The sequence below is a fragment of the Anabrus simplex genome, chromosome 1 (genome assembly GCF_040414725.1).
Source record: "Anabrus simplex isolate iqAnaSimp1 chromosome 1, ASM4041472v1, whole genome shotgun sequence".
In the NCBI taxonomy this organism is placed as follows: domain Eukaryota; kingdom Metazoa; phylum Arthropoda; class Insecta; order Orthoptera; family Tettigoniidae; genus Anabrus; species Anabrus simplex.
Window position 1 is genome coordinate 592,299,730 of NC_090265.1, and position 25,182 is coordinate 592,324,911.

The following is a 25,182-nucleotide window of genomic DNA, read 5'->3' on the forward strand; positions in this document are numbered from 1 at the left end:
CCCTAAGGGTTACAGACATTGTTTGAAGCATGAGTTACTTCCTCTCCCTACCAAAGCTCATTTGAGATGACTATGCAAAGGGTTCAAATGTAATTATGGTATTAATGGGAATGCCGTAAAAGCAATTAAAGATTTTTATTTAAACGAGCAAGACAAAAACAAGCCGCTAGGTATAGTGATTTTTGATGAAGTGAAATTGAGAGAAGACATTAGATTTAATACAACTACAATGACAGTGGACGGATTTGTTGATTTAGGAGATGAAACTCCCTACGACATAAAGAACGTCCTTGCCAATCACACGCTTGTATTTATGTTTGTCCCTTTGTTGCACAGCTGGATCCAGCCTGCAGCTGCCAACGCTGCTTCCTAACTTGCCTTGCCTCGACTAAAGCAGGTTGACACAACGAAGACATGAAACTTATTCCACTTGCATGCATTGGTAGGACCAATAGTTGAGAAAAGTAGGCACAGTAGAGCTCTATTCAGCATTCTGATTTTGGTCCTTAGCGATACTGGTGCAGTAAATCATCCTCAACTGCAGGGACTATCTTAATTATAAGCTGTTAATATTGTTCTGTTTTGTTGAACACTGCTGACTGTCTTACTACAAGAATTGCTGTTTATCGTCAAAAATCTATTTAAGAAAAGATAAATCAAAACTCCCTTCAAGGGTGAGTTAAAACTTTTTGTATATGTCTTGGATAATGTGAAATGCATAATAGTTTCAACTATATCTCAATACTTTGTAAGTCATTTCAGAATTACTGATGTTCAAATCTTTTCAGAGGATAACATTAAGCCATTAAATTAGGGTGATTACCAGCTTCCTCTATTGAAATATTCCGGGACTGTACACACAGGCACATGAAAGGAAATAATTCAATGCTCATTCTGGCAACTGGAAGTCTTAGAGAATTTATCTCGTGCACGTTTTGTATAGTACAGTACAGTACAGTATAGTACAGTGCTGTTCACCCATAGCAGTCTGCCGCCACCGCCTATTAACTACGAGAGACCACTCACTTCCTCTTTCAATACTCTATGGTGGGGACAAAGGAGAACAAAAACAATGAGTAATAATAATTAATAATTTCGTGTGGCTATTTCTAGCCGAATGCAGCCCTTGTAAGGCAGACCCTCCGATGAGGGTGGGCGGCATCTGCCATTTATAGGTAACTGCGTGTTATTGTGGTGGAGGATAGTGTTGTGTGTGGTGTGAGAGTTGCATGGATGTTGGGGACAGCACAAACACCCAGGCCCCAGGCCATTGGAATTAACCAATTAAGGTTAAAATCCCCGACCCGGCCGGGAATCGAACCCGGGACCCTCTGAACCGAAGGCCAGTACGCTGACCATTCAGCCAACGAGTCGGACAAACTCGTGTCCTCATCCCGAGGTGGTGCAGCTCTTTTCAGGCACACCCCCATTGGAGGTGAGCTGCATGTACCACTTGAACCACATACCAGCCCTCCTGCCAGTTTTAAATTCCTGACAGTACCGGGAATCGAACCCGGGCCCCCGAGGACGGTAGCTAATAACACTAACTGTTACGCTACGAAGGCGGACAACTCGTGTCCTCGTCCCGAGGTGATGCAGCTCTTTTCAGGCACACCCCCATTGAAGGTGAGCTGCATGTATCATTTCAACCACATACCAGCCCTCCTGCCATTCTTAAATTTCTGGCAGTACCGGGAATCGAACCCGGGGCCCCGAGGACGGCAGCTAATAACACTAACCGTTACGCTACAGAGGCGGACAAACAATGAGTGATCTGATTTTAGTTGAGAGAGAGAGAAATGCAGACAACTGGAAGATGTGACAGCTATGCCAAGAGAAGATTTTGAAAGAGACCATAAAACTGGAGTATGGTAGCTAAATTAAGAGTTGGTAAAATAGTGAAATTAAAAGAGAAAACTAAAGGTATGGAAATCAAAGGAAAAGGGAAGAGAAGTTCCAAGAAGAACTGAAAAGAGAGAGAAAAAAAAAATCCTGAAGGAGAGGTTGGCAGTGTTGAAGAGGAATGAGTCAAGTTCAAACAAGGAATGGTGAAATGTGCATATGATACATGTGGTTGAGTATCAGGGTAAAAGAAGGAAAAGGTTGAATAAGAAGGTAAGAAATGCAGTGAACAAAAAACATGGAAGAACTGGATAGGAGACAGAAATATGGAAGTGCTAGAAAAACTTCATAGAAACATTGCAAAAGGATGTTACAGAAAATAAGAAAGTGTTGTATGGATTGGTTAAAAGCAAAGTAAACAGAAGAGAAGATAAAACAATTGTAAGGATAGATACAAGTAAAATTTTGATACAAAGGGAGGATATTCTCCAGCGATGGGGAGGAGTATTTTGCTAAATTACTTAATATCAAATTCAAAGAACTGGAGGAAGAGGAGGAACATGCAGAAGAAATGATGGAAGAAAACCAAAATGAAGATGTAACAATACTGGAAATAGAAGGAGCTAAAAAGAAGATGAAAATTGGCAAAGCAGCAGTGTGGGTGAGGTGACTACAGAGATGATAAAGGCAGCAGGACCAGTAGGGTTACATTGGATATACAGACTATTTTGAGTGATATGGAAGAAAAATGATTGGAGGAAGAGTCTGATAATCCCAATATTCATTTCACATATAGCAAAGATCTTTGAGAGGATATTACAGGGAAGACTGAGAATGAAAGTAGACAAGGAAATGGGGGAAGAACAATATGGATTTTGAAGAGACAGATCAACCTTTTGTAATTTTTGCATTAAGGAACATGATGGAGAAAAGATGGGAGTTCAGGAAGGAGTTAGTGATTGCAGATGTGTATTATTTTGAAATAGTTTCATTCCATTCATATATGATCAATGAGAATGTCCAATTTATGATGATTTTAACCCTTTCTACCCTGAGCCACACGATCGCTCGGATTGGGTTTTTATTTTATTAAAAGAAAACTAACCTGTTTCCCTGCACCACACCGGGCTGCAATGATCGTGTGAGTTCCGCGCTTCGTATTGCAGTTGTTTTTATTTCGATAGTTGGGCACAAGGAGGCAGCATAGTGTTTAAACTTTTGTAAACAAAACATACCATGCGGCCTCAAGTTAAATTGTACCTTTTAACTATCTTTTACATATTGATTTCATTGTGAATCTTTTTAAAACATCCTAGAATCATCATATAAGGTATACATATCCTCAACAATGCTACTTTTTGAACCTAGCGGTTATGATAAACTGTAACTAGCACGATGTTGCGGGTTAGGGTTTAATTTGAGGTAATGGTGTGTTTCTAACCTCAAAAGTGATCATTAGTATTCTGGGAAGATTTCTCTAATTAAGCATTAGTATACTTACGTGAATACAAAATACATGTATTTATATGAATTTTAGGGATATCAGATGAAGAAATAGCGAGGTTAACCTATGCATCTGATTGTGAGGATTTACTCAGTGAAGATGGTGATGATGAGTGGGTACCTGATCCTATATCTTCACATGTAGACAATGATTCTGATGATTCTCATCACGGTGGTGATATTGACGAAGAGGAAGAACACACAGGAGATAATGATTCTACTGATCATTCTCTAATCATTTATCTACACGTCAATCACCAAGTCCCCAAAAGGCATCGAACCAAAGACTACTTTTCAAAGAATATTCTACTTATATAAGTTCTATATTGATGTTTTATAACCTATTTTATTTCAAATATTTGATTCATTGTAAATAAAATCATCCACTTACAGAATTTCATATTCTTAACATGTGTCATTCAGAAAAGAAATGTGTTCAAATAAACCCTAACTAGCACGATCGTGCGGGTGGTTTTCCATGAGAACGGCAAAGAAAATAATTTTTTTCTATTTTTCCTGAAATCTAGGCTCAAAATTATGTACATTGAAGTAAGAAAAATATTCAAATTTCAAAGAAAATATCTCAGAGTGGAAAGGGTTAAACCAATGTGAAATAGATGTGTTCTTTAATACAGATGTTAAAAAAGTTAATTTTTTCACAAGAGGGAAGGAATATTATCATCCAATTTACAAAACTGTCACATTTCACCTCTTATAATGGCGTATCTGTGAGGTGCACTGGAGAAATTTATTTATTTATTTATTTATTTATTTATTTATATCGTGTCAGAAGCAGAGTTACTGGAGAAATAATATACTGGTGGAAAATGAAATCCCAACACCAAGAAGACATTAGTTTAGAGGAATGCAATTTAGGCTAACATTTATTTTATTGAAGTTTCGAGAAGATATGTGACATGGTGGTACATAAATAAACTCTGTAGTCACCACTATTTTGAATTCACGCAAACTTGCATGCACTGTATCGTACAGGTGCTGTATGTCATCTTGTGGCATGGAGTTCCACACCTATTGCACTTGGCCAGTCAGTCCACATACTGTATATCAGTTGACTATATTTGTAAGTAGTACAGGAGATATTATAAGTAGAATTTTGTAAACAATATAAATTTATTAAGGATGAGCTGGGTGTTTAATAGAAAACATTGTTAGCGTAAATTGTATAATACTGTATTATAGGAAAATTTTCTTCTCTTGTTAATTTAATATTAGTGCTTGACAATAATGTATTTTAGTGTACCATTTGCCACCGAGGTAGACACCTCATTTGCAAATAAAGAGATTTTGATTTGATTTGATTTGATTTTGAAATCAGCAATGGTTAATGCTGGTATTGGATGATGCTGGATTTGTTGTCCAATACGTGCTCAATTGGTAAAAAGTCTGGTGATCTTGCAGGCCAAGGCAACTGGTCAACACTCTGTAGAATATGCTCGGCGAAAGCAGCGGTATGAGAACGAATGGTATCCTGTTGGAAAACACTCCCTTGTTTGAATACTGCAAATGAATGGCAACACAACTGGTTCAGTCACCAATCAGACATAATAGAGCACTGTCAAGGTTCTTGGGATAATGTTAGTTCTCCTACTGTAAAAGGAAATCGCTCCCCAGACCAAAACTTCTTGTGCACGTCCAGTGTCGATGCTGCAGACAGCTTGGTTCCAAGCACTCACCTGGCAGCCTCCTTATCAAACTATGGCCACCACTGGCAAAGACAGAAACAGCTCTCATCATACAACACAACAGATCTCCACTCCACCCTCCATTGAGCTCTAGCTTGACACTACTGAAGTCCCAGATGGCAATGACTCGGAGTTAGTGGCATGAACTCTACAGGACGTCTTGTGCAAGCTGTCCCGTAAGTAATCGGTATGTATGGTTCGCTGTGTCATTGCCAACTGAAGGTCTAATGGCTGCTGCAGATGCAGTACGATCCACCACAGCCATGTGGCAAATACGGCAGTCTTCCCTTTCCGTAGAGGCCTGTGTGTGGCCGGATCACCATCTTCTTGAGAAAATGCCTTCCCCTAACCACTGGCGCAAACATCGATGCACTGTGGATACATCCCTGCCAAGTCTTTCAGCAATATCATGGAAAGAACATTACCTTCATGTAGCCCTAATACACGGTCTCATTCAAACTTACGAGGGATGTACCCCAGCTCGAACGGCTAAAACCGACTGGAAGTGCGCTTAACATATGAAGATATATCTGTTCTACTACCCATCAAGGGCATTTATCTGTAAAACCCCGCATTAGTGTACAATCAATGTTAGGAAGTTATGGCGTACGAAGTTTGCAGAAACACAATTCGCAGCAGAAACTACCGTGCAACAGGCAATTCGGACCATTATAGTAACAAAAAACAGATGTGGTGCAATATCATTTGGCAAAAGGTTGAACACGTGCTTGCAACAAGAACTCTTAACACATGCAGTACCGTGTTGACATAGTCATCTTTCCCACAATAGAAGATACTCTGTTGTCCTTTATTCGACGTCGAAGTGTAAATGTGGAGTTTCAATGAAGTGATTAAAACACAGCGGAATGGAAAAATATGCACACTTAACGAGGGCAATATGTAGACATACTACATTATTTACAATGTTCCCGCATTGCAATAGTCCAAACTCAAATGCCACGGTGATCACATTATCAAACGAAGCAACAGGAACATCCACATCATATCCTGTTCTTTGCCATGCGTATGTTAACATAGGTCTGCATCTTGGTGGAGATAGTCGGTTTTAGATGACGGAATGAAGATGGATGATGAAGTATCGATCATGTAAAGTGGCCTGCGTGGTATCTATTTGCAAACGTACACAATCAACAATGCGCCTGACATAGAGCTTTTATTGCCTAAAACATATACATTCAGAGGTTGACAGTATTTGGTTGTCTTTAGTGGCAAAATCTTTAATGTAATATCTTTATTTGGAAAACATTCTTCAATGGCACTGTAGTCTTTGCGTCCTGACCAGGAATCACAAAGTAATAGACATCTCTCACCAACATGTTCAGCGAGGACCGAATTAAAGAAAGCTTTTCATATGTGCTTTAGTCATTTTTCCACTTTTACTCGCTTCAACATGGATGTTCCCTGGACACATTGCTGTCAGACTCTTTGCAATCTGCGGACCAAATGTTCCATCCTTTTCCTGCAGACGAATGTAAAGCTTGTTCGCTAATTTGCCACTCATGGGCACAATTGTGTAACTATGCGTAGAACTATGCATAGACTGTATCAGACCAACCGTTGATTTTTCCCCTCTGTTTGAAAGTGAAAGTGTTGTAGAAGACGTTAGTTCATAAAAAAAATTGGCTCTGATCACTATTCCACACGCATTCCTTCATTATATTCCCGTCTTGAATAAACATGTTCACGTCTGCCACAAATGCCTCTGCTGTTTGTATAATGACATGCTCTTCTTCCATCTCTTTGCGAGACATAAACATAGTGATATGTCTGGACGAAATATTATATTCGTCTTTGAAGGCCCTAACAAAATGCAACGACGCTTCAAAATTGTCCAGAGAAACTGCTCAAGCGGCCTCCAGAGCCCACTCTTGAATGTGCCAGTAGTGGACCACTGATCCATTATCTCTAGCTCTGTCAAATTGTGCTTTTACAGACTCTTTTAAAGCCTTCAATTTTAATGCTTTGTTTCCCTTGAACAGACCTGGGTCTTGCCTTTTGCGCATCACATAATCTAAAATTGCAGTTTGATTTCGACCTAATGTAGCTATAACGCTTCATTAGTTTCTGATAAGAATTGTAACCGCGATTATAATAAACCTCATAAATGTTGTCCAATGTTCGGTCATGAATAGTCTGTATCACACTTGTTCCTACACATTTTGGGGGTGAAGTAGCAAAATCACTGTCACGTGTAGTTCCTTCCGTTGCTGGATTGTCGGTACGTTTGGAATCCTCATACTCATGTGCTGTTTCTTCTACGCCATCGGCCTCACAGTCACCATTACTCTCCAATGTGTCGGTATATAGTTCTGTTACAGATCCATTGTATTTCTGCGTTATGATATCATATAACATGCATGCAAGTGGCCCATCCTTCACTCCACTTACATCTTCACTATCCAGTGTGTAGCGTCGGCGTACCTTTTCGCACAGCAACTTCACAACATTCTCATCGTTTATTGGTTTCCACCTACTCATGTTGGATGTTTGTGTGTGCACTATACTACGGCACACTGCAACTGACTAACAGGCATTGCATGCACAGCTCTAATGCAGCGCGGCCTGTGCGCTGACAGTCAGATGGCGCTGACGACCGAACACGTACTTTTACAGATGAATGGCCTTGATAGCTATTGACATAGGTACAACTGTATACTTTAAGCCCACTTCCTATCGGTTTTAGCCGTTCGAGACGGGGTACTTCCCTTGTTAGTAAACTGCTGATAAAGGCATGTCTGACTCACCCTTAACCTCACAATGTTAACACCGGATAATGACTAACATTCACTACGTGTACAGCACGTATTTAAAGCAAACTTGCTTTGCAAGGTCATCATTGGCTGGCATGAAAATAGGAATCGGCGTCGCCTTTCAGATGTGCAAACATGCCTCCCAAATTTCTTTTATCTAGCACAACTCCTTCTTGGTGCTGGGATTTTGTTTTCCCAAATGTAGTGAGGTCTGAGTTCCTCCTTCCTATCTCTAGCCAGTCAAATTATAATAATCTAAAATTAATTTTGTAGGGTGCTATTCATGGTGATTCATTGGATGGATGGAGACATTAAGCTATGAATGGACCCTTTGATGTTATTCGACAGAAGTAAACTATGTGCCGACACTGGGTTTCACCCCCTCCCTACCTCAATATCATTTCAGATGTACAATGCACATGTTGCCTATGGGCATCAAATATAAAGACCTGCAACAGGCAGGCTGAACATGTCCTCAGACAATCCCTGCAGTAAAAGCCAAAATAAAAAAATAAAAATAAAAATAAAATAAATAAATAAATCAATCAATCAATCAATCAATCAATCAATCAATCAATCAATCAATCAATCAATCAATAAATAAATAAATAAATAAATAAATAAATAAATAATGCATGATCATTTTTTAAATGATATGAATTCAAAATTGAACCAAAAATAATTTATGCACATACTTTAAGGAACAGAGCAGAGTGGCCACACATTTTAATAGCTACAGAACCAAGCTCTGTGTTCGGTAGACTAGTGGGTTCGAACCCCACCATCGGCTGTCCTGAGAATGGTTTTCTGTGGTTTCCCATTTTCACTTTCAGGGAAATGCCAAGACAGCTCTAATTCCCAGGCCACAGCTTATTCCTTCCACCTCCTAACCCAATTTCAATCACTATAATTCATTTCATCTTTATTAGCTCCCCAATTGAGGTTGCGTCAGGAAGGGCATCCAGCTGTAAAAACATGCCATATAAATTCATCTCACCTCGTCCCTGACACCATAACAAGAACTTTAAGGAACTCAATGCGATTCAAGAAAATTATAACAAAGAATTCAACACAGTAAAACGTGCTTAAAGTGGAAACACAAGGGACCAAATTTTTTTTTTTTCCGAATTAGACAAGTTTACAACAATATATTATACTATTTCAGAACACTGGATATATGCTCTTTAAACTTATTACCATCATAAAAATCTATACAGTACTTCATAACACTAAGCTTTCTTCCACAATTAAACAAAGAAACTTGTTTTCTCTTCCTTCTAATTGTGTCTTTCTGAATGCAGTCCTGAGCTAAGTATATTACTTCAAGGAAAGTGGAAGAGTTAGATGTAATGGCAAATAGCTTTACGTCACAAAAGCACAGTGGGCCTGACCGTACGTTCGGATCTTGATTTGATCTTCACCTTCTTGCTCGTCTACTCCTTTTTCAGTCTCCTCCCCTTTCTCACTGCTAGAAGGGCTTTATCTGATTCAAAAATATGGTGTTGTAAGTTGCTCATCACTTCTAAAGAAGTCCTCTGCCTCGCAGAGAATGTTTCTTACTTGACACAAGTTGGATATTGCCAATGTGTTTTCAAGTACTTCATTAGTTCCACAATCCGTATCATCACTCTCTTCAAACACATACGTCAGTTTGTCCAAATAGTGACATTGATCATACCAGCACGAAAAATGCACAAATATGGTATGTAGGACTACAAAAGTTCCTAATATTTTCTTCACTGTTCAAGTAGATTTTAAAGCACTCTTTCATTTATTACTCCACGTTGAGGAGATTCCGCATTATACAAAAGTAAAAACATTATAACGCTATAAGCTTTGCTGGGACCAAGAAATTATTCCATAGTGGACAAGTTTCCACTTTATTCAAGTTCTGCTTTGAGCACGTTCTACTGTACAGTATATAGCAAACTAGTTATGTAGGTGGTTTACGTAAATGGAGAAGCGCAATCTGATTCCCAGGTGGAATGAAAGTATGAATAGGGCTGACTGTCCTTAATCTGAAAGTGAGTCAAAAGAACTGAAGAAAAGACATTTTTTTTAAAAAGAAGGCAAAAGCATGGGTCACATTAAACTCAAAAAGAGAATATGCGACAATGAAGATGTTCAATTCTTTTAGGAAAATTAATGTATCACCCAAGTGTTGAAGAATATAGAATGCCTGGTGAGTTCAACTTGTCTGACGTATCGTATACCTTGAACACCACCTGCCACCGAATAAGACCCGCACCCTTATTTTGAAAGAACAAAATTTTTTAAAAAAAAGAGGAAGTCAGAATTATTTACAATCTTTACTAAAACACATCAAATGATTAGAAAATACAAAAAAAACGAAACAAACATTTCCAGAACGATATCCAAAGAGCTCATTCATCATCATCACCAGTATCAACTTTGGAACTTTCATCACCATCACCTTCCCACAAAATGTCATCGCTGCCATCCTTAGCATTAGAAATGCTACATTTCCTGAAGCTCTTCCGTATGAGGTCTCCAGGGATATGATTCCATGCCGTCAAAATCCACGAACACACCAGCTGAACTTCTGGGCACTGAATGCGACCAGTTGGCGTCAGTGTATGATTATCAGCCGCCATCCACTCTGTACAGAGCTATTTCAAGGCTGCTTTAAATGGACGGTTCACGCACACATCCAGCGGCTGTAGCAGACGTCATCCCGCCTGGAATGACTGCTAGGTCGGTTTTCCCATCCTTGATATGTTTCTTCACAGCGTCTGTTGTGTGGCCGCGGTAACTGTCGAGAACAAGCAAGCTCTTTTGTCCCAATAATGAACCAGGGCGACGATGCCAGACACACTTTACCTAGTCTTCCACAAATGAACTATCCATCAAGCCGGAGTTCTGAGATCTGAAGATAACACCAGCAGGTAGGTTTTTAGGAAGCGTCTTTCGCTTGAGAACAATATACGGCAGCAATTTGGTTCTGTCGGCAAGAATACACAACATTACCGTACACCGTTGTTTTTCATTACCACCTGTTCTAATGGTTAACACTTTTCGCACCCTTAACATTCATAGTTCTGTCCACTGGCATTTCAAAGTAGACTGGCGTCTGATCTGCATTGCCAATTTGGGAAAGCAAATATGCATTTTCCTTCTGCAACCGAATTATGTGACGCTGAAATGACAATAACTTCTCATTGTAGGCACTAGGAAGATGCTGTGAAACTCGGGTACACCTTCGTACGCTCAACCCATTTCTTTTATAAAAATTACAAATCCATCCTCGGCTTGCCTTAAACCCTTCCGATGAAAGTTCCTTTGAGATCTCTAATGCCTTTAGCTGACACATTTTGGTTGACACACCACGTCCCAATTCCCGCCTTTCTGTCACATATTTATAAAGTTTTCTTCATATTCTGGAAACTGTACACCCAGTCCACGAAAAGCTCTATGATCACTACTATATGTTAATAGCACATTTTTCTTCTTTCTCCAATCGCGAATACACGACTCGTCAATATCGCATTTTCTTACTGGTGGTACAATTTCCAATAATTTTGGCTTCCCGAACTACTTTCAGTTTCTCACTCGCAGTAAAAGATCGCAAACGCTTTGTGGAATTCATGTTGGTACTCCGAGAACGTGCGTGAGACTGACACCAAGTGCGGAAGTAGCATACACTGAGAGCGGAGAGAGCAATGTTGCCAAGCCGCGCCGGCGGTGATGCCCGATTTACGCGCATTCAGAAATATAAATTTCCCAAAGTTATAAATAAGACCAGCACCCAATTTTGGAAGCGATATTTTCGAAAAAACAGTGCGGGTGGTACTCGAGTTTATACGGTATACGTGGCACAGTTAATTTATTTATGCCAGATGCTTTATCTATGAAAATTTGACTCTCTGAGAAATCAAGTACGGTAATGTATCTTCCCTGAGGCATACGTCAAAATATTTTCACAGGAAAAATTATGTTTTGGGACTGACTACTTAACATCAATTTCTGTTTGTCTGTATTAGGTTTATTTAGTGATATGTTTATGATACACACAAAACACTCAAGCACTAAAACGCACAATACTTTCATCAAGAAAATTAAATTACACTGCTAACAGAAGTATTGCAGTTCCTCCTGACATGGATAAATACTCCGAACTGAAGGACTGGTACTCTTGTCACTGTAAACAGAAATATCTGATAATTACATTAGAAGATGAGGTAGGATATATAATGAGTAACGATCACCGTTTACTGGGCGAGTTGGCCGTGCGGTTAGGGGCGCACAACTGTGAGCTTGCACCCAGGAGATAGTGGGTTTGAACCCCACTGTCGACAGCCCTGAAGATAGTTTTCCATGGTTTCCCATTTTCACACCAGGCTGTACCTTAATTAAGGCTATGGCCGCTTCCTTTCTGCTCCTAGAACTTTTCTGTCCCGTCGCTGCCATAAGACCTATCTGTGTCGGTGCGACGTAAAGCAAATAATGATAATAATAATAATAATAATAATAATAATAATAATAATAATAAAAAAGAATTAATCACCATTTATTAATAAATCTCTTAACACTGACTGGAGAAACATAACATGGGTGCTTTGTGAATATTTTATTCTTCATATTCAGTTATCTCCTGACTATAAGACTGTAAGTCAAAAACTACAGAAGATAAAAAATATTATTTCACCAGTCCCCTTGTACAACCATTCTCCATAATTGCAGCCATCAGTTCTTCTACTACCATTAATCCATCTGGGCAGGGATGATACTCATAATTACGCTTTACAGTGAGGCTCCGCTTTCCTTCCAACTGAGTAACAAAGCAAACTCCCAATTTGTGAATGCTGGTAGGAGTATCAAGGACAAAATGCTTAAGGTTTAATATCCACTTTAGGTGAGCAAAAGTAAAAGTAAAAGAGTAAAAGTGCACTACAAAATTTACTGACTGGTAACAGAATAGTAAGATGAGGAGGATGGAAGTATAACAAAATGAACTATAAAATATCACAGGAAATAGACCTAAAAGGAGTCTAAGAAGCATGTTAAGAAATGGATACTGTCTGACTTAGTCTTTTTGTATGTTCACGTTTATTCTTATCTCTCCTTCCTGTTACTCCCTCTGCCAACATTAGCCTGCCACTGTGTTTATCTTTTGTGTGAGTTCCTTTTCTGCTTCCTAGTCACTTGTCTTGAATATACATCTATGCAGCACACAATATTTAACAGATCTGTCTGTCTGTTAGGTTATCAGCCCAGAGGCTGGTTGGATCCTCAAATAGCACCATCAAAGGTTATGCAATTATAAGGAAACCACAAAAACCAATGGCAGCATCAAAATGAGGCGTACTAGGCAAGAAGAGGAGTGAGGTAGTTTGCCATTGCTTTCCTCACTGGGTCAGAAAGTACCACTGCAGCATGACTGACCCTATGAACAGCACCTTTCATAACACTTAGATGCACTAGACGTGCTCTGAATGATTTAACAGATATATTATACTATTAAACATTATATCATTGTCTTACTACACAGAAATATTCATCGAAGGGAGTCAACTGGTAGTGAATATTACATTATTTTATTTTTACAATTTGCTTTACATCACACCGACACAGATCTTATAGCGACGATGGTATAGAAAAGGCCTAAGAATGGAAAGGAAGCGGCCGTGGCCTTACCTGAGGTACAGCCCCAGCATTTGCTTGGTGTGAAAATGGGAAACTATGGAAAACCACCATCTTCAGGGTTGCCGACAGTGGCGTTCGAACCCACTATCTCCCGGATGCAAGTCCACAGCTGCGCGGCCCCAACTACATGGTCAACTCGCCTGGTAGCGAATATTACACTCGTGACTGTTGTCCAATAACATATTTTCCTTAATGGTTCCACTCATGTTCGGGAAGATATATATCTGAGGGGGACGGGGGGAAATGCATATGATTTTGAGTGGACTATGAGGATAATGAATTATCGAAAATGACAAGTTTCACAGACTCAAGGAAGGGATATTTGAAACTCATACTACAATATGTCATGTACTGAAAATTAAAAGGAATATTAATTTATTCAAAGTCTTTTAACACTTTCAGAGCTAAATAAATAATACAAATGAACATTAAATCATTTAAAACAACAACAACAACAACAACTTAGAAACTTACTTCTAGATAAATTACAAGAATAATTTTCCATTGCAGTTTCTCAAAATACAGTATTCCCAAAAAGAGCAAACTTGTAGCTTAATGTGGTTATTGAAATTGTGATCATAGCCATGGGAACTACAATTTTATGTGAAAAGTGAACCACATGGATTTGACTTTTCATTTCAACTGGGATTCGAATTGCAGCCCCCTCCCCCTGGTGAGGAGTCTTTCGCTGTGAGTCATCTAACTTTCTCGTTTTTCTTCCAAACAAAATTCGTTAAATCACAGCCATAGACGCCCAAGAGAGTTTCGGTTTACTTGGTCTGCCATCTAGCGGGCCTAGGGTAAAACGGAACGTTGAAATTGATGAGCAGACAACCAGATGGTGTCAAATTGAATGTCTGGACATGGTAGCTGAGGCCATACGATTATTATTATTATTATTATTATTATTATTATTATTATTATTATTATTATTATGCGTGAATAGTCCCTTTCGTTTGCGGAGGATCCAGGATGCTTTCATCTGTTGACTAAAGATCCTCTTCCTTTCTTCCATTCACTTGGTACCTGCTCTTTTTGGTACTTCATTCACTGGAGTAACTTCCCACTTGTCAATTTTCTTTCTATATATATTTTGATTCAAAATTTCTTCAGGTTAAATTTGTGCATTCTTCATGTCCGCTTGTGTTTGTTGTATCCAAGGAAAATTCTTCAGTTTATCAACTCTTTCAAGAACTTGGTGGGTTAGTCTGGTTTCTGGAAGCCTCTTAACATGTCCATAAAATTTTAGCCTTCTTTTCCTGAGGTCTGCCGTAATATTAGATAATTTTTCTGTGGATTTCTGGGTTTGGAGGCGGTACCCTTCTTCTATGTGTCTTGGTCCTAAAATTTTCCTCATGATTTTTCGCTCTTCTTTTAGGGTATTTTCCAGCTCGCCCTTTCTATGAAGCGTTAGAGTTTCCCCTGCATATAAAGCCTCAGGTTTGATTACAGTATTGTAATGTTTAATCTTAACGTGGAGAGACATATATTTTTTTGTTGTAGATTTCTCTTGTTCTCCCATATGCTCTTCTGAGTTTTTGGACACGGTTATTTTGGGCTATTTCCTCTTGTCCGGTTGGTTTGAGAATTTCGCCCAGGTATTTGAAGTGAGGGACTCTGTTGATTTGTCCGTATTTTGTATTGAGACTATGGATGTCTAGTTTTGCACAGAAAAATTCAGTTTTCTGGAAGGAGATATGAAGTCCGACCTTTCTGGCACATTCTTGGAGAATTTCAACTTGCTTTATTGCTGTAACTTCATCGCTGGACGAAAGGGCCAGCTCATCCGCGAAGGCTAAGCATGGAATTTCAAGCTTGTTTTTTTTTTTTTTTGTGTCCCAATGTTTACTGGGTTTCAGCTATTTTGTGCTTTCAGTTCTTTTTCCCATTCCCTCATCACCTTATCTAGGACGAGGTTGAAGAGGAGGGGTGACAGTCCGTCTCCTTGCCAGACACCAGTTTTTATCAGGAATTCGTCTGAGATTTCTCCCATGAATTTCACTCTTGACTTCATGTCAGTGAGGGTCTGCTTGGTCAAGTTTAGCGTTCTGGAGTCTTTCAGGATGCTGAATAGAGAATGATGATGATAACTCCATCCATTTTCTTAGTAACACCATTAGAATCTTTGTCACAGTCTGGAATTTTTTCCTTAAAGTTCACTAGGCTAGAATCTTAAATTTCCTCTTTGCTTCCTAGAAACTCGTTTTCTGGATGGTCAAGCAACTTTCTGTAAGAACAAAAAAGTTCACTGCAAGATCTGGAAAGTCATTCTCTAACGTGTCTTGATCATGCAATGACCTTTTTACATAGATAAAAGCAAAAGTGAAAAGGATGGAAAAAATAAGTTCGGTATGCTTATATCTTTTCTTCAGTGATTCTGAAACACCTGTGTCCACTGGCTGCAAGAACAAAGTAACTTTTGGAGGGTGGGAGGGCTAATAGTTTAACGTAGCACTGATTTAGATAGGTTTCATGGTGAACTATAGGAGAGGAAAGAACTAGGACTGGGAAAGAAGTGGCCATGGCCTAAATTAAGGTACAGCTCCTACATTTACCAGGTGAGAAAATAGGAAACCACGGAAAACTATCTTCAGGGCTACCGATACTGGAGTTCGAACCTACTATCTCTTAAACACAACCTAACAGCTACATGGCCCGAATTGCGCGGCCAACTCGTTTCAGAGAGAAAAAATTTAAAGCTGTTTAGCATGAGGCATGAGCAGACCCCATGCTGTTATTCAGTAGGAGTAGGCTACTTGCCAACACTGGGTTCCATCCTCTCCCTACCCCATTATCATCACCACACACCCAGACACAGAGGTCGCTCATGGCTGTCAACTAGAAAAGACCTGCACCAGAATTCTTCGACTGACACACAACATCACATCACATCAGCATAGGGGTGTGATGGGCAATGTCAAGGTGGTAATGCCTATTGCTCACGGTAACATGTTTCGTAAAATTTGTTGTACAATTCATTTTATAAAAATTTGGTGAAAACAAGTTGTGTTGCTCACGGTAAAATTATTTTATAAAATCCGTGGAAGCATCAGGATGGCCATCTATGAACTCACTTCTGAACTAAGATGTGTATGTGCTGCCATCTATCGATACACTTTTAAATCAAGAATCAGCTGTTCAACTTACATTGCTTTTGAGAGTATGGCTCCAACAAACAAAGCAAAACTTGCTGCTTTAGCTGCAATTATATGATGTACAGTGGGAAAAAGGAAGAAAAGAAATGCCACGAAATGCTGGACTCGGGATTGGATCAAAATAAGAGAAGAAGGTAGAGGATTGCTGTCTTTGGTCGAAATTTACTTGAGGTTAGAAGACCAGCATTCATATAGGAATTAGGCGATTGTGTTTTCTGCCTCTCTTCTTGCATTTCTGTTGTGGTAATGTGGCGTTTTAATTTCATGCAAACAAGGATATTTCTGGTATTCGTCCAGTAAAACGCTAACAGCTTCCTTAGTCCACCCGGATCCTGCCATTTTAGAAAGAAGTGTTTGTTTACCATCGAGCTTCACAATCTTCTCACGACGTAGCGCCAGCATCATCGTGATGTCAGCTTCACTGATTGGTTCGTTTCGTAAAATTAATTTTACGGAATAGAACGTCCTATTTTATGAAAAGTTTTATCAAAGTTTTTTACAAAACTTGAATTTGACCGTGAGCAACAGAAATTATATAAAATTAAATTATTGTACAATAAATTTGATAGAAAATTTTACCGTGAGCAACAGGCATAAGAGTTTTCTGAAAAAGATATTTCAGATTTAAAAATGTTCCCAACAAACAAACAGTTAAGTCATTCCTCAATAACTGTTCCAACTATCTATGTGACTACTGATTGGCTTCTGTAGCAAATAGGTACTTAATTTTTTTAAATATTAAAAGAGCCATTGTCATCTCTGCACTTCCCAACTTTTTAAATGAAGAGAATTTATTTCCTTCCGTGTAGGAAGAAGTTTCAACTAATGATTTACGATTGTGCTGGAGCATATCAGTATTGTAACTATTTCTTTCTTTCCTCTATTACTTAAAGCAAATTTTTCTTCCTTTGATGCAGATGTTCTTGAAGTTGGACCAAAATTTATAAGCAGAATCAAAATATTCTCTTCAATCAATTTGAAAAAAGAGAGAGAGAGAGAGAGGGGGGGAAAAATCCAATCCCACGTTAGCAAGAATTATTTCTCCTCAAATGCTCAGTTGCCTAATGCCAGTGCTTCTCCTACCTCTTGAACCAATCAGTATGAGAAGTAAATAACGTTTTTTTTTCCTTCTTCTTGTTGAATTTAAAGGCTCTGTTTAGCAAAATGGACTCTGTAATAGGTGTACCATTTTCTCTTTGCTCACTTTTTTTAAAAAAATCAACTTTGCTTCACAAATTATAAAGTAACTTGCCCACTTTCTCGTATTCACTTAATCTATCACCTCTTCAGCATCCTGCCTCCTATGGTCATTTATGTAACACCAAAATGTACTGTAATTTTATTCACTCCTACCATTTATCCAGTCTCTATCACACATTCAATTTAAATTCCTATCAACACATTGTGATTACTGTTTCCTTATTTTCTCATTAAACATTTATACTGATGTTTACACACACCACACATCAGTTAACTTAAAAACTAGCATTGCAAGTCGCTTGAACTCGATGTTTAACTAGGATGATATATCCTGAATTAGTTTTGACAGACCGAAGAACCTCACAGTTATAGATTAACTATGTCAAAACTGAAAAGAAATGGCTTCTATTATAACAAACTAAACAAAGAAACATAGGATCTCCCAAAAAAGCCAAGACTGTTAAAAATGGAAAGGAATATTATGACCTAATGACACCAAATACAAGACTTTCAGAAGCTATTACTAAAAATGGGGAATAATCTTCTTCTGTATAGGAGATTTCATTTACAAACAGTAGCACCTAACACTATGAGACCTTCGATGTTAGGCCCCTTAAAACAACCAGCATCATCAGCATCAACACTATGAGTTTTAAATAATTTTGTTCCATCACCTACGATCATTTCATATACTGTAATTTGAACCATGGGTATAGGATGAAAACGGAAAGCTATCAGATCCCTTAAATTTGTAATGTGAAAAACAAATGACAAAGTGGTGACATGTTTCAATAAGTATCGAGTTATCTAGTGTTCAGTTTCAGAATGGTTTACAGGAAACAGACATAAAATATCCATAGTAAGATTAAAAAATTATGATAAACTCTGATGTTACCTAGAATCAGCAGATTGATAGGGCTTCTTGTTGGGTGAACCTGCATGTCCGTCCTTTTCATGATCTCTCTCTTCTTCCAGGCGACGCTTATTTGGCCCTCGAGATCCTTCTTTTGAATCATTTTGACGAATTAACTACAAATAAGTAAAAGTTAATTTAAGAAGGTGCAAGAAAAAAAGAGAAAAAAGAAAAACTCAAAATCAAAGTATTTACCTCCTCCTTTTCCACCTTTTCTGTCTTAATTTTCTTATCTGGTACTTTTTCTTTTTTCTCAGAATCTTTCTTCACAGCATGTTTATACAATTTGAATAGCTTCTTGGCATCAAAAAGTGTAAATTTTGATACAAAATACCAAAGATTGCTGAAACAGAAAGAAAAATTAAAATTCAGAACAATAAAGAGATGCAACACGTTAAGCCTACTAGTTCCAATGACACCATTCTTGGATTCAAAAATTTATACACATTTGTCTCTGTCCTTTCTCAACATTTTTGTACAAAGCTGACAAATACCATACTGAAATTTGCAGTATTAAGACTCATGACTGAGAGGCCAAAGGCATGGTCTAAATAGACTACTGTAAACTATAGCTATCTGTCTTCAATCCTGACCTCCTGTAGGAGGCGCGTTGGTCAATGTGATATCATAGACCATTTTTTCCGTGATTCCCTGACACTTCCTCTTAAAAAACAACAATCACCACCACTACTCAAAGATCAGACAAAGGCAAACAACAGTGTTCCCAGGGAGAAGATAAGAGTAACCATAGTAAAAAAGAAACTGGGTACACAAACTGCAGAAATGGCGCAAGCAATGTACTGATTACTGTAACTGATTACTTTCTGGTGGAAAGGACAAATCACAGACAATTGATGAATGTAACAGCTTTACCAGGAGAAGCATTCGATGGAGATCAAGAGAGTTGTGACAGCAAAAATGAGAGTGGGGAAAATGGAAAAATAACGGAGATAAGAGATAGTAAAATAAAAGTGTGGAAATTAAAAGATAACAATGTACAGGAAGAATTTCTGAAGAGACTGACACAACAAATTCCAGTTACTAAAGTAGGACAGCCTCCCACAAGGCCAACCCCTTGTCCACGTCGTGGGAGGTGGGCAACGGTATGAAGTAGGGGATTGCCTGTAGTGGTGATGTACAGTGGGGACTATGTGTGCCCCATGACCGCTACGGTAGCTGAGGAACCCTGAAAAGTGATCGCTAACGGGGCTCTGGTGAAGACCTCAATGGCAGCAACAGCAGAGAAGGAGGCGAAGCTGGCGGAGGAGGCACCCATTCTTCTTGGGGATAAACAAAGAAGAAACCACTGCCTTGTGGTAAAGAGGGATCTTTAAAGGCTAAGAGAGATAACCCCCTACAGAAAAATCCTCCGGTCTAGCACAGACAGGAGGCAGCCCCTCCACTGGACTTAGGGTGCTGTGGGCTAATAACTCGCACACCTGAATTAAAGTCATTACAGAAACCAGACGAAATTTATGCCGGCCGGATTTTATGGAGACGACTTTTGCAATGAAATACAGGACACGAATTGGATTCTGGAATGTGAAAACTATGTATGAAACTGGCAGACTGAGAGAAGTAATGGCAGAAATGAAAAGGTATAAACTGGAGATACTTGGGTTGAGTGAAACAAGATGCACAGGCTACGGAGAGGTGAGGAGAAAAGAGGGTGGTGTCTTCATTTATTCTGGAAAAGAAGAAAATGAACAGCATTCAAGTGGAGTGGGTGTCTTACTCACAAAGAAAGCGAAAAATAGCATAATGGAATGGACCCCTGTGACCATAGTACAGTGTTATGCGCCAACAGAGGTAGCAGAAGAGGAAGAGAAGGAGGAGTTTTATGATAGGCTGACATCAACAGTGTCAGGGATAAAGAAGAAGGACATTGTGGTATTGATGGGAGATCTAAATGCAAAAATCGGTAGTGAAAATGAAGAAGAGAAATCATCATGGGTAATACGGAATAGAAGAAGGAAACAATAATGGCCAGAGATTCATAGACCTATGCAGTAATTTTGGATTGGTTATAGGTGGATTATTGTTTCCACATAAGAACTGCCACAAGATCTCGTGGGTGTCACCTGATTTCCGGACAAAAAACCAAACTGATCACTTGGCAATAAGTAAAAGATGGAGACATTCACTCCTGGATATGAGGAATAAACGTGGAGCATATGTAGGGAGCGACCATTACCTTATGATTGCTGATATTAGATTGAAGGTGGCAGCACCAGTAAAACAGGCAGCAGTATGAATAAAACGTTTCAACTCCGGGAAATTTGGGAAACTTGAGGTGCAAAATGAATTTAAGATACATTTGAATAACAGGTCTGAAGCCCTCGCCGAACAACCAGATGAAGAGGTAAATACTAAATGGAACACAGTCAAGGAACTCTTTTATGACACGTGTGAAGAGATAGTGGGCTGCAGAGAACCAGGAAGGAAAGAATGGATATCGGATGACACTTTGGAATCAATCCAAAAGCGAAGAGAGTGCAAGGCACTCGTCAACTCCAGTAGAACAAGAAACCAGAAAGCAGTGCCAATGAAAAAATACAGGGAGGCTAACAAGGAGGTTCAGAAGAAAGTGAGAAGAGATAAACAAGTGTTTAAAGACCAACTGGCAACACAAGCAGAAGAAGCAGCAAGAGTTGGCAACAGCAAAGAGGTATATGCCATTACGAGAAAGCTTTCTAGGAGGAACTTTTCAAGGCAGAAACCAGTCAAGAGATGCAAATGGAGTAGCCTTGACATCTGAGACACAACAATTGGAAAGATGGAGACATCACTTCATGGAAGTACCCAATAATCTTGGTGAGGAATCACGAACTGAGGAAGTTGAAACCATTTTGGAGGATCCAGACATCTCAGTAGAACCACCAACACGACAAGAGATTGCACAAGCAGAGAAACAAATGAAGAGTGGCAAAGCACCAGGTGTAGATAGCATTATCCCAGAAGCCCTAAAGATAGATCCAGATTTAACAGCGGAAATCATGGAGCCACTTCTAACACTAATATGGAATGAAAAACACCTCCCTCAGGAGTGGAAGAAGGGTGCCCTCATCAAGATACCGAAGAAGGGTGACCTCTCAGATTGCAATAACTGGAGGGGAATAATGTTGCTCTCATATGGGGGAAAAGTGATGTCAAGAGTCATACTGAACAGAATAAGCATAGCCGTTGACAGGAGACTATGTCAAGAACAGGCAGGTTTCAGAGAGGGTCGGTCTACTGTGGATAAGATTAACACACTAAAGCTGATCATTGAACAATTTCCTGAGTATCATACTTTTCACTGATTTTGAAAAGGCCTCTGACTCTGTTAACCGGAGGAAAATGTGGAAGGCTATGGAAAAGTTCAGAATTCCACGAAAGATAGTCCGTCTTATACAGGCAATGTATGATGGATATACTTGTCAAGTAGAACATAAAGGGAAGCTGTCTGAACCTTTTGCTGTAAAATCTGGAGTAAGACAAGGATGTCTATTGTCGCCAATCTTGTTAATCAAGACTGGATTGTATGCTGAGAGAGGCAACAAATAGAATGCGTTGCATTCAGTGGGGATTAAATAACCGATTGGAAGAACTGGATTATGCGGATGATCTCTGTCATCTTGCAGAATGTTTTTGGGACATGGAAATCAAACTGAATGACTTAAAAATAGAAGCTAAAGAAGTAGGCTTAAAGATTAATAACAAAAAGACTATGAAAATGCGCATAAACCATCATAACAATAGTAACTTGACTCTAGATGGAATGGATATAGAAAGGGTAAAGGAATTTTGTAACTTAGGAAGCATGGTAAGCAAGGATGGAGGTGCTTTTAGAGATGTGGTGAGTCGTATAAATAAAGCCAAAGGAGCTTTTGCACAGTTACGACCAATATGGAGATTTCCTCACATTCGTATAAAAACGAAGCTAAGGATTTTCAACTCAAATGTTAAATCTGTGTTACTGTATGGAAATGAGACCTGGAAAGTGACCAAAGACATTAGCACAAGGTTATGGACTTTTATAAATTGGTGTTTGTGGTACATTATGAGAATATGGTGGCCAAAGACCATCTCAAACAAAGGCCTTTAGGAGGACACAAGTCAATGTCCCATACAGGAACAGATGATGAGAAGAAAATGGAGATGGATTGGGCACACCCTGAGAAGACCACAAGAAAGTATCACAAGGCAGGCATTGAGTTGAAATCCACAAGGCAGTTGCAGGCAAGGCAGACCAAGGATTACCTGGAAGAGAACCATAGACAAGGAGATTGCTGGAGTTAACAAGACATGGAGGGAGGTGAAAGCATTGGCGGCAGATAGAACAAGCAGGAGAAATTTCGTCGAGGTCCTATGTTCCACCTGGAATTAAAGGAAATTAGTCAAGTCAAATAGGAAATGTGGAAAATGAATGGTCCAACTTCAAAAGGTAATTTGTGTGTGGGGCAGAGAGCGCCTGTGGTAGAACATCGGCAAGTGGAAATAAACAACAAAAAAATCATGACAAGAATGGAATAGATATAAAGAAGAAAGCATAAGCAAGCATCTTGATAATAAAAGGACATGTAAGAAATTGGTAAGAGAAGAAAAGTTGGGAAGAATTCAAGCCAGTGAACAGTGAAATTAAACACCTACGAAGGATGATAGGAAAGACAAGGAAAAAAAAGAATGAGAAACGATGTGAGAAAGGAAGTCGGAACGGAAAGCCTAAATGAGACAATTGATAGGAGTAAACTAGGTTTGGACATGTAAAGAGGATGGAGGAGGATAAATACCAATACAGATGATGGAGATGAAGGTCAACGGAAGGAGAGCGAGAGGGAGACCTAGAACAAGGTGGATCGGTTCGATAAAGAGGAGTGCAAGAAGAAGAAACATGGAATGGGACAAAATGATGGAAATGGTGAAAGGAGAGAGGAAGGTAGAGAAGTGCCATAAATGCTCCAACCTGGCAGAAGCTGGATAAGGGGAAAGGAGGAGGAGAATGATGATGATGATGATGATATCCAGTTGTTAATGGCCAGGAAGTCTATAACTCCAGTAACTGTTAGTGGATGTTTCCAGAAGAGTAGATACAATTATCAATGCAGGTCTTGAAATGTTCTTGCCCTTATCAATGTGTTTCTGCAAGTCCTGCTATTTCTTTGTTGTACTTCGCTATTTTCATTTTGACTACAGCCATTTTCCAGTCTGTCTTTGCATACCTTGCATGTTCCATGTACCCACAGTCAATATATATCTCAGCTGTAGGTTCTAAGTGCTTGGACCAGCAGCTTTGTTTCCCTTTGCAGCCTGGTTACAAACTGCCATGTGGTCAGTATCCAATTTCTCACTCCTTGACGTGGAATCAGGATAGTGCTGGATGTCACACGGATTGTGGATGCAGTGGATTCTCCTGCCATTCAGCATTGCAGTATCATAGCTAGTTTAACCATTACATGGTTGCGGCCCATGACTGTTTTCAAGCCTGCCATAACTGCTGCCCTATAACATGTCTATTGGTAGTAGCTCCAATGGAAGTCAAGATGCTACCTGAAGGATTCCAGTGGCATTTCCTCCACTGAGGGACCTTCACTCTCCTAATGGAGCTAATCTGCTCAGAGCTGTTGGCTTCCTTAGGGCGTCAGGTTATACTGCTGGCACCCAACCCTCAGCATTGAGACACTGGCTGTATGGCCTTTACTATAGCAGGGTATCCTGGTCAGACAAAACTGTTGCACCGTAGATAAAATATGCTGAGTTGCCTAAAACTGGGTGCAGGGATAGAAAATTCCAAAAGATCAGCAAATGTTAACTCTTTCTTCATGACCAGAACAAAGCTATCTGCTGCTTGCCTGGCTGCTGCCCCTCATGTTTGTTAATTTTCTATTTTCTATGTTGTGAGGTTCTAATTTGTACATGTTTATGGGTATGGCCTAAAAGTGCAAGTTGCCTATTTAGTTACTACACCCACAACAACTGACCACAAAACTGCTAGATAATTTATTTTGAAAAAAACTATGTAGTTTTATCATCACCTGGTAATCAAAGGCAAAAAACATCAGACACGAAGGTATATAATTTACAGTAAATTGTATTCTATCAATAGATTTTTAGTACACTCAACAATGAGGAAACCATCACTACATGGCTCCCAATCCAGAAAATTTCCAACCAAAATTTGAAATTAAGCTGTAACTTGTAATTCTATTCTAGCATATTAGATGCAATAAATAACATTTATATGTCAAGTTACCACAATGCTAACACTTCTTAATATATTTCATATTACAGCAATGAATGAATGAATGAATGAAGGAATGAATGAATAAAAATGCCTTCCAAAAAGGAGCGAACAACTGATAATGAGACTACAGAGGAATGAACAACCTAATTTCTAATAATGTGAAAATGAACTGTTTTCAAAAAAATAAAGTGAAACTCGACAAAAGCAG

At 39.1% G+C, this 25,182-nt stretch overlaps 1 protein-coding gene across 3 annotated transcripts in view; it reads right to left on the reverse strand.

Annotated features, from left to right (window-relative positions):
* Chd1 (chromodomain-helicase-DNA-binding protein 1) overlaps window positions 1–25,182 on the reverse strand; it is a 447,987-nt gene that overhangs the window by 32,251 nt on the left and 390,554 nt on the right. For all 3 annotated transcript variants that reach the window (XM_067135606.2, XM_067135608.2, XM_067135605.2), the window contains exons 26-27: window positions 18,947–19,094; window positions 18,734–18,867 (exon numbers count right to left, since the gene is read on the reverse strand). In XM_067135606.2, the coding sequence (XP_066991707.2) occupies window positions 18,734–18,867; window positions 18,947–19,094 (282 nt within the window). The remainder of the gene's footprint in view (window positions 1–18,733; window positions 18,868–18,946; window positions 19,095–25,182) is intronic.